Source organism: Puntigrus tetrazona, chromosome 24 (assembly GCF_018831695.1).
Source record: "Puntigrus tetrazona isolate hp1 chromosome 24, ASM1883169v1, whole genome shotgun sequence".
Lineage (NCBI taxonomy): Eukaryota > Metazoa > Chordata > Actinopteri > Cypriniformes > Cyprinidae > Puntigrus > Puntigrus tetrazona.
In genome coordinates, this window is record NC_056722.1 from 18,769,081 (window position 1) to 18,784,436 (window position 15,356).

General features: G+C 40.5%; 1 protein-coding gene across 1 annotated transcript in view; it reads right to left on the bottom strand.

Moving 5' to 3' along the window:
- zfhx4 (zinc finger homeobox 4) overlaps positions 1-15,356 on the bottom strand; it is a 71,889-nt gene that overhangs the window by 10,882 nt on the left and 45,651 nt on the right. The window contains 2 exon segments of the mRNA XM_043226395.1: positions 396-529; positions 5,123-5,239. Of these exon segments, the coding sequence (XP_043082330.1) occupies positions 396-529; positions 5,123-5,239 (251 nt within the window).

Here is a 15,356-nt window from a genome sequence, read left to right on the forward strand (position 1 = left end):
GACTCCAAATGTCTATAAAATCGAATTTCCTCCAATTCACTTTAGTTTTCATTTCATGTAATGTAATTAAAAACCTAATGAAGTAAATAAGTAAATGAACTAACGTGAATGTCTGGAATTTGTCATTTGAACATTACAAAGGATGCTGACATTAACCATTTCAGACTATGCCTGGTCCTCATTACATGAAGTATGTTTAAACTGCTAAACTACTTCTTACTGCCTGTTGTAATAGTCTTTTTTTTAATAAATGGTTCAGTAAGTTCTGTACCACTCAGAAAGTGATTTTTATATAATTTAATATAAAGTGAATGAATATAATCTAATGCAAGAATTTAATTCATACACTACTCTCAATCTTGTTCTATTTTTGAAAACAGATCAAAGTAACTAACCTGCTCATTGGACAGCGTCTTCTCTTCAGCTGATTTGGGCCTCTTGGGTGGAGTGTCATTTTCTTTCTCCTGCTGAAGCGACCGCTTCCCTGCTGTAGCAGTCCCCAGGGTTTCCTTAGCCAGTGTATTAATTCCTGTGAATAAACAGATAGGATATCTTCTGTCACAAGCTTATTCTGGACTCCTGATGCTGAAAATCTCCTGACAGAGGTACAATGACCCTCACTTTAATAAGACTGCACATTTGGGTAACATAAGCTTATTGTTAGGAATGTAGATCTGATAAAAGGTTATTGGAGTGGCTCACATTATCTGAGACTGAGATTATGTAGCAAATGAAATGGACATCATGTATTCAATAAGAAAAAAATCTTCAAAAAGGTGAAATTAAAGAAGAATTTTAATTGAATTACACCACAGACAAATTGTGTGTATTGATTTTGAGCATGAATACTAGAGAATCCAGCAAAAAAGAGAAAAATCTATACTCACAAAAGCAAGCGAATGAAGATATTCGCAAATAAATAGAGGTTTGAATTCATTGTTATTGCTTTGCAGGTCACGGTACCATTATGCAGTTCATTTGGGGGATATAGACAGCCAAATCACCATTCCCAGCATCCCCCTGAATATCCATGCCTCACACTCTGTATTAGAGGGGGTTGCCATGTTATTTCCATTTCAGCTGAGCTCAATTCAGCAAATCAGCCCCCAGTTGTATTTAGAGTATGCTGCACAGAGTGATAAATCTTTCATTACCCCTGTATCCTCAGATACAGACAGTGTCCCAGCCTCCTCAGTCAATGCAATTTATCCTCTCGCTGCATATGCAGTGCACAAAGAAAGCCCTGCTCGCTGTTTTTTGCTCTAATCTGGTCACTCTAGGCTAAATGTGTGTATTACTCTTATGAATCAAAGCTTAGCAAAGCAGTCATCGAAAATGGATGGTAAAAAAAGATGTTGGAAAAAAGGAGAGTATTTTTTTTGTTCTGTATTTATTTAAAGTACATTTCAATATCTGCTGCGTGTTCATGCATTTTAATTCTTGGCATTACAAACCATTCTCCTTATTTTATTGTGGTCTTACATATCAGGAGCCTGACATATTAGCCTGCCAAAGAAAGTGACACAAGAGGAGGAAAACCACAAGGGCACAATACAAATTTCCAAGAGTATCAAGAGTATGGTCTGCAGTCTCAAATAGCTAGGTAATCTTTTTTCTCTCCTGGCCTTGATATCCCTGCTGCTTTGAGGGGGGGGGATGTCACATGCATTTCATGACAAACAGAAAACCTCATTTGCGAGGCTCCCCAATCTCATTGCTGTACCGCATCATCTGACCTTTTTTCTCCCCCCTCTGTTTATTACGAGGATTTCTAATTTTAACTTTCAATTTTCGCCATCTTCCAGTCAATCTGCAACTAAATTATTTCCCGGGTGAGGAGGCGAATCCTGGACAACCGAGTGCAAATACATTTCACAATGCAATGAGGCCCCTTCCATTGATTGCCATCATATTGAATGTAAATGTATGGTCTGGGGGCTAATCTGCTCTACATGAGAATCCATCTATATGATTTATTTTCTTAATCAACTCTCTGCTTTCATAAACATTTAAAGTGCATTGCAGATGGACACACTCGACTCTCAGAAAAAAAATGGGGACAGAAGTGTATGAAATGCCTTTGCAGCACACACATTTTCTGCTGTGCACAAGTCTGTCAACTAAAGTATTATACAATTCCAAAGATAGCTTCCAAAGATATATATCTCACAAGTAAAATTAGTAATTAAAATAAGAAAATAAGTAATTTAAAATAAGAAAATAAGTTTTGGTTTACATAATGTGTTTGTACTGTATATATTTTGAAATTATTAACATGTAAATGCACACACACACACACACACACACACACACACACACACACACACATATATATATATATATTTATTTTGGATGCTATTAATCATTATAAATCCACTGACAGCAATAATACACACACACACATACACACAATTGTCTTTATGTGTGTGTAATATTATGTCAAGAAGACTCAATGGGTAGACTCTTTGTGTAGTCTGTACCTCACACTAAATGAGAGTGCCCTTTTTCTTTGTCTACAGACACACACACAGTGCAATGAAGCAATAGAGAAAATAATTGTGACACCACAGCCCCCCTTCTCATCCGAATGACAAATGTCTTTGAGAAGCAGGACCTTGCTTGATTAGATAAATCAAACGGTGATTTATGACAGTCAAGCTGTTTGCATTACAGGGACCAAAGCCACAGACTGGCCACCCATCTTTATTTACAACTGTCAATGGGATTTTGAAAATCATGCACCCTACGCAAGGCTTCTTTAAACACCTCTGATCATTCAACCAAACAACAAAAACCTTGCTAATGTTATCTATCTGATGGTCCTCAATAAGAGAAAGGCCATTTCTAGTCCTGTTCATTTTCAAGGTTCGATTTTCTCCATTTTATGTCTCAGAGCGCAATCTAACATGACTAAAATTTCATATACACAAAAACAGCAGTAGCTCAGCCTCCCTCCGAAAGATCTGCAAAATAGTACTGTGCTTGTATATGACAAGCAATTTTATTTCAAAATGTCTTTCCCCTGCAAACGCCAATTACACAGGACTTGCTTGATAAAGGCATCATAAATTTACTTATTCAATTTACTGGTCTTCAGTCCAGCCAGTCTGGCTGAGGTGACAGGGCAATAAATAAAGCAGGACCCTGGGACGCTCTGAGAACTTTAGTGATTTACAAGGACAAGAGGTTAAGGTTACGCATTAGTGTGACCTACAGTTCAGCAGATAACATTTGAATACCACACTCTAAATTCTCGGCTTGCACAGAGCAGCCCCACTTTCTCTGTGCTCTCACAAAAATAAAATAAAAAAAAAAATAAGGCATCTAAGTCCATCAGCTTTGCCATCGCACTTCAGACGAGGCGTAAACCGACGGATGTCATATTTGGCAAATCCTACAGGACTCTCTGAATTGATTAAGTCAGTAACAGAAATCATAGCTGTAGGGCTTCAATGAAATATGCAAATACTTTTAATTTATTTTAATCAAACATCTACAAAGACAGAAATTGAATAAATGCTCATTTCTGAGCTGGAAACATGCAAATGCTACTGGTAAATATGCAGAATTTGATCTGTCTTGCATTTTATTTAATTCAGCGGCATTATTTTAAATTTCATAAGGAGCTGATTTGAAAACAATATTTAATTTCCCTGCTAATTTACAGCAGGTATGCAGAAAATGTTCTTAGCAATAATGACAGCTAATTTTCATCTCTGCTTGTGTTTGCTGAATTATCCCTTTACCCTAAAGCCAACACACTGACATGCTTCCATGCTACATCTAAACAGAGCACAAAGTAATCTGGAGTTGATCCAGATTAAGACATTTGCATGGAAAATGCAATTTGGATTATAATTAATCCACAGTGACACTAGATTAAAATGACAAAGTAAATGGACTGTTTTGAGAGATGCTGCCTGTGAAGATGAATATTGTAAATATCTCTACATATAATCTTTAATATGCAGGACTCTGATGTTTTATATTCAAACCCACATTAGGGATTTATTCCTTTGGCCCAAAACACATTTAACATATGGGTTCAACAAAGCAACCCATTCTGACCGCTCCTCAAAGTAATGGATTACAAAAAAATTAAAACAAAGGAGCCATTTTCTAATTTCAATTTGAACACTGCAGTCTTGAAAAATGAAAACGATGCAATCGCAATGCAAAAGTTAGCATGCATATATTCACATTAAGGTTTAAGAATGCTAGTTTAAGTATAGGATCTGCATTTCGACCGCAGCATTAAATGACGCCGCATGTAATAGGTCATGTAAATGCATTGAGTACGAGCTCCCTCAGACAAGCCTGTCATGGCTATATGGATAAAAGATAAACGACTGGCTAAACTAATAGGCTCTGTCCTGTTTCAGCATTTCCTCTGCTCCATTGAACCCAACATTATGTAGCTAGGTATGGTGTGCATGAAAAGACGCCTAATGTAATATTCATTTCGACCATATATTTCCATCTCATACATAAAAAAGCACATATGAATTCTTATTTGGCAAATCAAATATAACAGAGCCTTAGGTAGTGATGCCAGATGCTAGCTCCAGGGGCTGTTTCCTGATCTCAACACAACGCTGTTTTGTAAGGATTGTTGCCCTTGCTAATGTGCTACCAGTCAGACGTGTACGCAGAGCTGCAGTTCGAGGACAATGAGCTCTGATAGGTGGTGCGTTGCCTGAATTAAAAAGAAAGGTTACAGAACTATACACTTGAGCGCTATCTAATCCTATGCTTATACAAAACTAATATGTCATCAGAGGAATCGCAAGAACAGCAAAGATTAATGAAAGGCGCTTAAAAATTACAAGCGCACAAACTGATTTGATTAAAAAAAAAATAATCTGGGTGGTCACTGCGGAATATTCTTTGCCTTTATCCACATCTCTGCCATCAGATGGCTATGATTAAAATGGGTCAGCGGGAGGCTACTGATAGCATTCACATGCAACCCACACATGCAGCTGTTATTAGCAGGAAAAGCCCCATTGGAAGAGAAAGGAAGAGCAAAACAGGTAGGAGCAGAGCAGTGTGTGTTAGTGACTAAGCGACACTGGAGAGAGGGTACCAGGGAAAAAGAAAAGACCAAAACTAAAGGTCTTACTGGAGTCCTTCTCTGTTGTGTTGCCTTCTATGGCGTCCCTCTTGCTCGAGTCTTTGTCCTCGGCCGCGGCCAATGAGGAGGCTCGTGGGGATTCCTCGCTGTCTTCACCTGGTTCTTCTACAATTGAACACAGGAAGGGCACTTGGTTACCCACTAGAGGTTAGGACGACTGCTTTTGAATCGTCTGCCGCATGTGTGTGTGATTGTGTGTGTGTGAGTGTGTGTGTGTGTGTGTGTGAGTGTATACAAAATATACCACAAGACACTGGTGCAGGGGGGTCCGTTTGGTTTCACTAAACCCGGGACACTCTGAAATATGAATGTTCTTCACACACCTCTCCAGACTGTTAGCACTGGGCAGATTACATGGAAATTTTTCTGTAGGCTCACCCCACCCACCCACCCCTCGTGTTTAATAATTCTGTGTATCTTTGCAGCACTGCCAGTGGATTAATCTGTTTATGCTGTTAGGTGATAGGTCGAGGCCGTGCGCCTCTAATCCCTGAAAGGCCTACTGTTCCCTTTCATCCAGAGAGCATTTGTCTCTCACTGCGCTGATGTCACATTTTAATGAATTTTTAGCAGGCTGAGTAATGCCAGATAACCACTCCTGTCTTTCCCCCTCCACCCCATGCAGCTTCCATCACACGGCACACGACGGGGGAAGAAAGAAAGAGAGAGAGACAGAAAGCGAGAGCGAGGGGGAGAAATAAACATATTTCGGAAGACCCCGCGAGAAATGAAATAAATTAGGACAACATGAGGCAGGAAAATGGCGTTCAAAGTGCTGCGCTCATCCATTTTATAAAACCTTAATAACCATATAAATTGACCACGGGGAGGCAAAAAGGTCACTGGTATATTTGCATACAATCACTCAAGTCATTGTTTGGTAAGCAGAGGGGCCCCGACTCTGTAGATACATGATATAATTAACCCTTTAAAACTCCCCACACGGCGCTGGCACCGACGTTTTAAGTGCAATACATTAAGTGGAAATTATATACAGCATGAAATTTTCATGGCAGATGCTGGGAGTGATTGAAAGGAAAAATTGTGCTGCACTCTAGTCCTGATGTTTTATTAATAATATTCTGACAACAGGATGAAATATCTCCTGTCACTGCTGGCAGCCAGCTGCAAAAATTGCTATTTTGGCGCACATGCGGTGACGGTGTGCTCTAATACATCCTGCAACAAAGGCTCTGTCTGTGTGTGTGTGTGTGTGTGTAAGACAGTTGGGGGGGTATCTTTAGATGTACATACCGCATTTCTACAAAAATAAATGGCATAAATTGCAGCGTTTGTGCTTTAGGACAGAAAAGGCTGTTGTGTCTTTTCCATGAATACAGTGGCTTTTTTTTCTTTATATTTTAAAAATATTATTATTATATAAATGTAATTATTTCATTACTACTAAAATCGTGAATAATTCTAATAGATTATAAACAAATCTAATTCTAAAATATAAATATAAATATAAATATATATATATATATATATATATATATACACACACACACACACACACACACACACACACACACACACACACAAACACACACAAATGGCTGTGCAGAAATGTGTCCTCAAAAAGATTAGAAAAAGAAGAAAAACACATTTTTAACTACAATTATTGTAGTCTATTTGATATTTGCCTATAACTATAATTACAAAAGACAATTAATTATCAAATCATGCAGTGCATTTGATTGTAATTTGAATCCACTGACAACACTTTACTGTACGCATTAGACATATATTTATTTAGCCGCAATTATCCTGATGTGCACTTTAAAGATAATAGAAGAAAAACTACCATTAAAACTATTTAACTTAACATACTGCTAGGCTACACTTCAAATGTATACATTTCATTGCATGAAGTATGTTTCTTGCTCTTTTTGCCTCACTTCCTTTCTTTTGCAGTTGAGGCAGGACTGGGGGTGAGTGTTGTGGGGGAAGGCGGCATTGTGGGGCAAAGGGGCTCTGGACGGAGCTTAAGCCAGTGTCAGGACAGAGGGCTAATCAGAGAGAGAGAGAGAGAGTGCTCTGCCTCAGTAGGCAGATGGGGGTTAGGACCAGCTGGATGTCTGTGATCATGACCAGATTTCAGGTCGGTTAATAAAAGAGACACACAAACACACACACACACACGCTCATACACAAACACCACAGCACAATGTCACACCCTAAGGGTACAGGGGCCAGGCTGTGGCACCTCCCCCTTCTCTTGCCCCCTCTCCTCCTCCCTCCTGCAGCACTCGTCCTCAGCGTGAGGCGCTCTCTTCAGTCGGCTAGATTTACTGACCCAGTCCCCCTAGCTGGGAAATGAAGTGTCAAAGTGCTAGTGAGCGTCTCTACCTCGAGGGGGCATCAAATTTTTAAGGCGATCGTGGAATGCATTAATAAAACATGGAGTGTCACGAAAAAGAAAAGGGCGAATTATGAAGGTAGTAACAGAAGGAATAAGGGAAGAAAAGGATGGGTCGCTATCATCTGGGTCTCATCAGACTGCATTTTTTTCCCCCTTTCCTTCCACTGTCCTTCTCTCTCTCTCTCTCCCTCGTCTTTTAGCAGGGTGTTCTGCAGTTTTTCTGGTATGCATTTCAAGAGCGAGAGAAACTCCCAGACATGCTTTCCTATACATCATAGCGGTGTCTGCCCCGTGCCTGACCCTGGCAACAGTTTGAGTAATCTGAATGCTTTACAGAGGCAGCGTGTCAGCAGCATTGGAGGGGTGCGAGGGGGGTTCGGCAGACTTTCTGCCCATCAAACTTAATCGCAAACAGCAGAGCCATAGACAACTTTTACTGCCCCCGCCATCCCTTTCAAGCGAAACCCGCAAACACATCAACCACACATCTCCGACGGCTCTCTGTTCGCCAGTCTCCCGTGAGACCTGCTCTGATGTGGGATGATCGGCACGCTGGAGGGAGACCGGGGTCAAGAAGGCGTCACAATTAAAGCAAGGCTGTGTTTTGGCCTCATCAAAATGCACCGGTTCCCTTTACACAACTAACCGTACCTACAAGAAAAAAAAGAGAAGAAAAAAAAACTGAAAAGGAACCCATGGAAATGTATAAATATGACAGCCGACACTTCTTTTCATTAAAAGCACCGGGCCTGTCCGGAATAGAGAGAGCGTAATGACGGATGTGGAGGGCAAGCTGCTACCTCTCTCTCCTCTTGGGGACTATAACACACCTCAGTCCGGTCATTATCCGGACAGTAAAAGAGACAACCACCGTACACAACCGTGGATACCCCCAAAAATGACTGTGCTCATTAAAATGTGTCCTCCACCTCCATCTTAGACTATTTATGGTTCTTAACAAAGAACTTAGTGTAGCTAGGCTATCATAAATTGTAGTATTCATTTAAATACAACATTTAAAACTAATTACAACCAGTATTATGTGTGTGTGTGTGTGTATATATATATATATATATATATATATATATATTTTTTTTTAGTAAATATTACACTTAACTTCAAACTAAGAAACTATTATTATTAATAATAATAAATAAATAAAAACAGTTCTTCACATGATTGTCGTTTTTTATAATTTTACTGATCTCAGCGTTTGTGAAAAAACAATCTGGTTGTAATTATGATTTCTGGACTGTCTGGTCTTGTTGAGGTGTAAGGAACACTAATTTCCCAGCACACCACAGGTTGGCTCTGAGCTGCCCACGGTTTTCATGATGTCACATTCTTTCCCCCCATGGTTTTCATTTGAGCCGCTCCATTTTAAAGGAATCTTTGAAACTCGAAACCCTGTACTACTTTGTTAAGGGCCAGTTGTAATACTTTCAGGATAATAAGCTTTACTGACTTGTTGATCCACCGTCCCCCCCTACTCAAATCTTTTTTCTTGCTCCCTCCTTTTTCCAAATTTCAGTGTATTTAACAAGCATTTAGATCTTAACCAGATGCCGTTAATGTACCATGTCTAAAATACTAAACATCCACGCGGAGAGCGGGCCCGTTTCCCTTCAGCGGTGCTGCTGCTGCTGCTGGGAGACACAAGAAAGCTGCTCTGCACATTTACACAGTTGCTGCAGGGACCTGTGGAGACGTCCAAGTAGATTGTGCATTAACCAAAAGATTTTGTGATAATTGGTGTCTAATATTTTGCAGTATTTCATTTTTTAAATCCTGATTCCTTTAGAATTTTTTGCATAAATTTCACTGCACTAATCTTATTTGCAAAAACATCAAACAACCATGTATAATAATGGTGCTTTAGCACTTGTTTGCTAATAATGCAAAGAATATTTCATATAGGATTTTTCAGTAAATACTTAAGAGTGTTCATTACTTCATACGGTCACTATCAGTGGCTTTTCTCTGAGACAAGCACACTTTCACTGCAGTACACCTTACGCATCAGCAATCAGAAAATGTCTTTTGTAGCTGTCAGTTACTTTCATCCAAGAAAGTTTTTCTACGCTACCAGCTCTTCTGTGATGTATGATGCACTCAAAAACATTAATCACCTCCATCAAATGAATAAACATGATGAAGATTAAAGCTTCTGCTTTTGCTGCACCAACACAAATTTCCCCCTTCATTTCTGCAGACTTCTGTTTCTGCACTCGCCTGCACAGGGGATATTAATGGTTCCAAATAACTAGCATTAAATCTTTTAAAGAATGCATCTTCAAAGGTTTCTACACACAAACCCCAAACACCTGCATCATACACAAAAAGGCTTTTTGTGTCCGTGCCATTCGGATCACCTGAGGCATCCGGAGAAAGGAGGCACCGTGGCCGGGCTTACTTTAGTATTTCAAAATAATATAAAAAGATTCCTCCTCGTTTCGTTCCCCCCCCCTCCTTGCTCCTTTCTCTCTCTTTCACTCTCTCTCCTTTTTTTATTATTCTCCATCCAATATTTATTCAAGACATGATTATAAACATCTGCCCGGGTAGCCGTTTCATCTACACAGGAGCCAAAAGGGCTGGAAATTTCACACACGGCCGCCAATATGACCTCGGCTCAGACGGAGCATGGCGCTTTTTTTTCCTCCCGCGCACCGCATGGCTTCCTGTCTGTGACGTCTGAAAAGCACTGGAGGCCAGGGTTAATGGCCTTTCCAATCTCTGTGATAAGAATTCATTTTGTTCTATTACCAGCAGTTATCAGAGGAGGCTGCAGCATCACTTCAGCAGGAGGCTCAATCAATGAGAGAACCTAATGAAGTAACCAGCTCTAGATCTATTTTCTTGCTCAACTCTATCAGACAAATAAGACCTATCTGTCACCCCTGTGCAGGTCTGCTCTGGAAACCCAGAAAGCCTCAGCCAAACCCCTGACCGCATAGCAAGGAGACACAGACGACTGAAAGGCGGTCTGGCACGCATGCAGATTTTTCAAATATACACAGAGAGCTGCATCATCCTTCGAAAAGAAAAGACAGAGGGAAAAACGTGGACTGGAAAGTACCAAAACTGACTACAATGGCAAATTCCATAAGCAAGTTATTATGATTGATCAAAACAGGGGTCATTTACGGGTTACGGTGGCCATGCTAACGTTGGGCGGATTCCTACAGGATAGAAACGAAGTTCTCTGTGGCCACATCTAATTAGACAAAATCTCGGGCCAAATTTCTGAATGGAAACGGGCCTGACAATAGCCGTGCAGCTCGATCTGCAGTGATGGCTAGGAGATGGCATCCGTCGAGGGAAATGAATGAGTCCGTGTGCTCCCTTCCAACTCTATAAAAACATGCAAAAAATGTCCATTTCATTACTTGCTAAACAATGTCATATGGGCTGCACTGCCCCCTAATAGACCCTGACAAAGGAGTACCAGCAGACATATGCTTTAAATAAATAAGATTACCCTGATAGACAGAGGCCTCTGACAATGTTCCCTGTTCTCTCTCTCTCTCTATTTTTTTCCCCCTTCCATCGGCTGTCGTTCTTGCCTCCATTTGTCTGATACAGAGAAAATCAGAAGTACAGCAGATGCCCTGCTTTCGGGGGCCCATAAGTCTCTTTAATAGCCATGAAACCTGAAATGAAAGGACAGGAAGGCATTCGAACATGAAGCTTCTGCATTAGAGAGATCTTCTGTTTGATTTTACAATGACCCATCACAATTAAAAAGCCATAAACATAGTTTGTAATTAAGGAGGCACTGTTTCTGCGCCAGAAAAGACAATTAAATTGCCTGTGGGTCTTTAGGAAGTGTCAATGGCAGTTTCACAACATACTAATTGTGGCTTATTGATTGAATTTGAACAAAGTTGTTTTAAAAAAAAAGAGGAACGATGGACGAATTATGCCGGGGCCAGGGCGGTCTGCATACAATTTGAGTCAAAAGAGCGCGATCAATATTTAAATGACTTTCTGCATTGATTTAAAATTAACTTTCAATTAAGACATCTGTTGGACTTTTAACTACAACACTTAGCCATTGAGGAGGAAATAAGGGAACATTTATTGATACTCTTAAACAGCAGTGGCCATTCTGCCATCGATTCGGTCATTTGCACTGGCATTGGTATGCAGGAGGTTCTAACTCTTTCCTCCCAGGCTCCACGCTAACAGCCCTTGGCCCTGGCCTTAGCGGAGGACTTAAATAAATATATAAAGCCCAGACCCATCTCGCTGGACAGACAGAGGAAGATTAACCTTTATCCGGAGCTAAGTCAAAGGCATGTTATCTGCGGAACTGTTTGGCGCTGTAATTACATGGGCTCCATGTTTGTAGCCGATCGAATGGAACTCCTTGTGCTGCGTCGGCAGTCCGGAGGGGAAGAGACTTTCTGGCCGGCCTAATCAGGTAACAGACACCTTTTGTTTTGGGAGCTCATTGATGGATGAAATCTTTATCTGTAATATTGATCAGCCGGGACTCTAAACTGTCTATCTTGGCTACTGGAAGCTCTAACAAGATTGCCAACTGGAGTATATCAGTTAACATTTAATCAATGACAGTTTAAGACACAGATGCTTTAAAAAGGCAGTGTGTTTTCCTCCTGCTCTGAACGATTAGGGGAGGGATTGCTCAGAATTTATCATCCACCATCCAAGACGAAGGCCTGCGTCCTTGAATGTCAGAATGTCAAAAAGGTAAAGGATATATGAATAATGAAAAAGAAACAAAATCTTCAAAACGATACCTCCATCCGTTTCTATTACACAAACATAGCCCGGTTTGGTCGCCATACATCAAACAATGGGGTGGCTAACCACAACCCGCACCCTGTCTTGAGAGAAAAATACATGCATGCGTCATCTTAGTAAATGTATAATTTTTGCCACCCTTGCAAAATAGCAATGTTAGGTGCAATGAGGTGTCAGCAAGCAGAGCATGCAATCCATTAGAATTTCTATTTAGCTTGTCTGCTGTTTGTGCCGTTCACCCTCCCTTTCCGATTCTTCCATTTTCCTTCTCCCAATTAGGGTCTGAGTTTGTCACAATGGCTACAGCAGCTGTCACTCACGCTCGCACTTCACTGCCCCTGGCCTATGCGATCATTAGCTATTCATCTTCTTGCTTTAGCTGTCCCTTAAAGGAAAATGTGAATGGACTAATTATGTAAAACATCAGTGTCCGACAAGACTGAAATTTCTTTTGCCTTCTTTTATAACTAGCTTTGCCTAGGAATGTATAAGCAAGATTATACTGTGCAATGTATAGCACAAATCCAGCATGTGCATGTTTACAGTTTTAATAATAATCCCTGTGATCAAAACCCGTAACCTTCTGTGATGCAAAAAGCAGCCTCTTATTTGCATCTGATAAGGTGCTTTTCGAGTGACTAAAAGAGGGATGTCCTTCCTGGGCCTCAGATCAAAGGCACTTCAGTGTGAATGTGGCACCAGAGATCTTTGCTTCCCTCCATGTCGAGTCAGGAAACACAATCGTCAGGCACATATTATGACAGCAGCAATTACACAGAGGTGCATGACACTATTATTGCCATTTGCCGGAGAGTGATTATGCTAATGGAGAGATGTATAGCAGGTGGCACGCATGCTGGCAGCTGCCAGCCAGAAACGCGCACACACAAGTTGAGCCCTCCCCTAACACACGCTTTCGCTGCCACCCGTCTTCTAACAGTATGAACAATGCCTTACAACCAGCCGGTCCCAAGATATGTAATTAGGCCTCACTTTGATTTAACACTTCCTTATCACATCAAAGGCACAGGAATTAATACTGAAGGAGAGGGAGAAAGAGACAAAAAGAGACAGAGTGAACAAGGGAGAATGAAAGAAATTATGAAAGCCTGTTTCCACCTCAGAGGGGAAAAAAAACAGGTAAATTTGAAATGAAATATAAAATAGGATACAAAATCATAATTATGAGTAAAATGCCAAAATTGTGAGATATTAATAAATATTGTGAGCTAAAGTCAATATATTTGTGAGGTATTGTGCAATATTGAGAGAAACAAATTCAAATTGTTAGATATACTGTAACTTCGAATTGTGAGATATTATACCAGATTGAGAAAAATAAACTTGATAGATATAAATATATAGATATAAACTTGATAGATATAAATTCAAATTGTGAGATGTTAAGATACATATATAAATAGCAAAATATAAAGCCAGGCTGTGGGGAAAATTGATATTGTGTGATATAAAGTCATACTTGTAAAATGTAAAGGCTTTGTTTTAACTCCAGAAGAAACCGATCTGCTTAGCGTGCCTTGCATTCGTCCAAGCACAGACACACAGCACAGTTTTTGCTTTTTACAATAGTCACTACAATACTGTATATGCAATTTTTACATATAAAAGGTGTTGAAGTGTGTGTGTATGGGTTCAGCAGACTTCAGCATAACTGAGTGCTGTGGCTCTAGTCGCCCTGTGTGTTTTTAATTCCTTCGGCCGGGTTATTGAAACGGAATCCCCCTGCTCTGCCGGCACACTCTGGCGAAGGGGGAAGCCCTCTCCTCATCCCTGCATGGATCCTGCCTCTACATGAAAGCCCCGGAGATCCCCGCCAACAAAAATCAATGTATGGATGTTCAGAGCAGTTTTCAAGGTTTTGTAAGACAAATCTTCGGAGCATGAGCTGGTTTAGTGCTATCGAGCCGAGCTTCGATCAGCCTGCCCCGGTGAATAATACGAGAGGGCCTTGCTCACTTTACCAGCCTGTGAAATGAAGACAGGGTGCCAGCCGGCCAGCCATTTCCCTTAAAGGAATGTAACCTGAGTAACTCCCCCTCCACAAATAACCTCCCTTAATCTAATGTCAGATACCGCCTCCAAAAGCCGATCCCAGATCAGGCTGCAGTGAGGCATGGGAGTTATCGCTTGCTCGGGGCTGCATCCTCACAGAGCCCTTTGTATCTAGCGCACATTCTTCCCCTAATTAGAAGAGATGGGTGATTATACCTTTAAAAGGAGGCTACTGTTTGCAATTGTCATTGGAGGCAGGAAGTTGGTCGTCACATGGCTTGCTTGACGAGCAAATAAATTAGATTAATAATGAGCACCCATATAACATTTTATAACCTGGGGTAAAAACAAAAAAAAAACAACAAGTTTAAGCAAAATTACACTGACAAACAGTAATTAAAATAATACAACATGACATATTTCATAGGGAGCTCTCTTAGTGGCTTTGTTGACATAGCTACAGGGAAGACAGCACTCAATATGTTTGTCTTTTTCTCTCATTTTTAGGTAATTAACTCTGCCATTGTTTTTAAGGCAATTAAACATCAGTTTTTATCAGTGTGTTGCAATGTTTTGGTCTTGCAAGGACTATATAGAATGTTGTAACCGAGTACAAGTTGCATATATTGAAAATAGGGAAAGCAGACAAACAAAAGTCTAAAACGTTTTGTTTTGTGTAGCTTACAAATCTCTTCAAGATCGAGAGTCACAAAAGAACGGAAAAAAAGGCAGACCGGTTGGAGATTTGCGTGTGTACATGTGGTGTTGGGCTAAAGGACGGCATCGCTAGCTGACAGGTTTCAATTTCACATCCTCGATTATCTCACCCCCAATTCCATGCATGCCTAAATCTAAAAAATCTCATCCAATGACTCCATACAAACTCGTTCCCCTCCAAACGCCTCTACACACACACACACACACACAGATATACACACACTTCCCAAGGAGCGCCATCTCTCCAAGCTTAAATAGCAGAAAATTGCTCTGCTTTTCCGTGGTCTACCTCTTCATTCCTATCAGCCCAAGTGGGAACAAAAGGCTCGAATTCACTGGCGTGTGAGACCTGCTGAT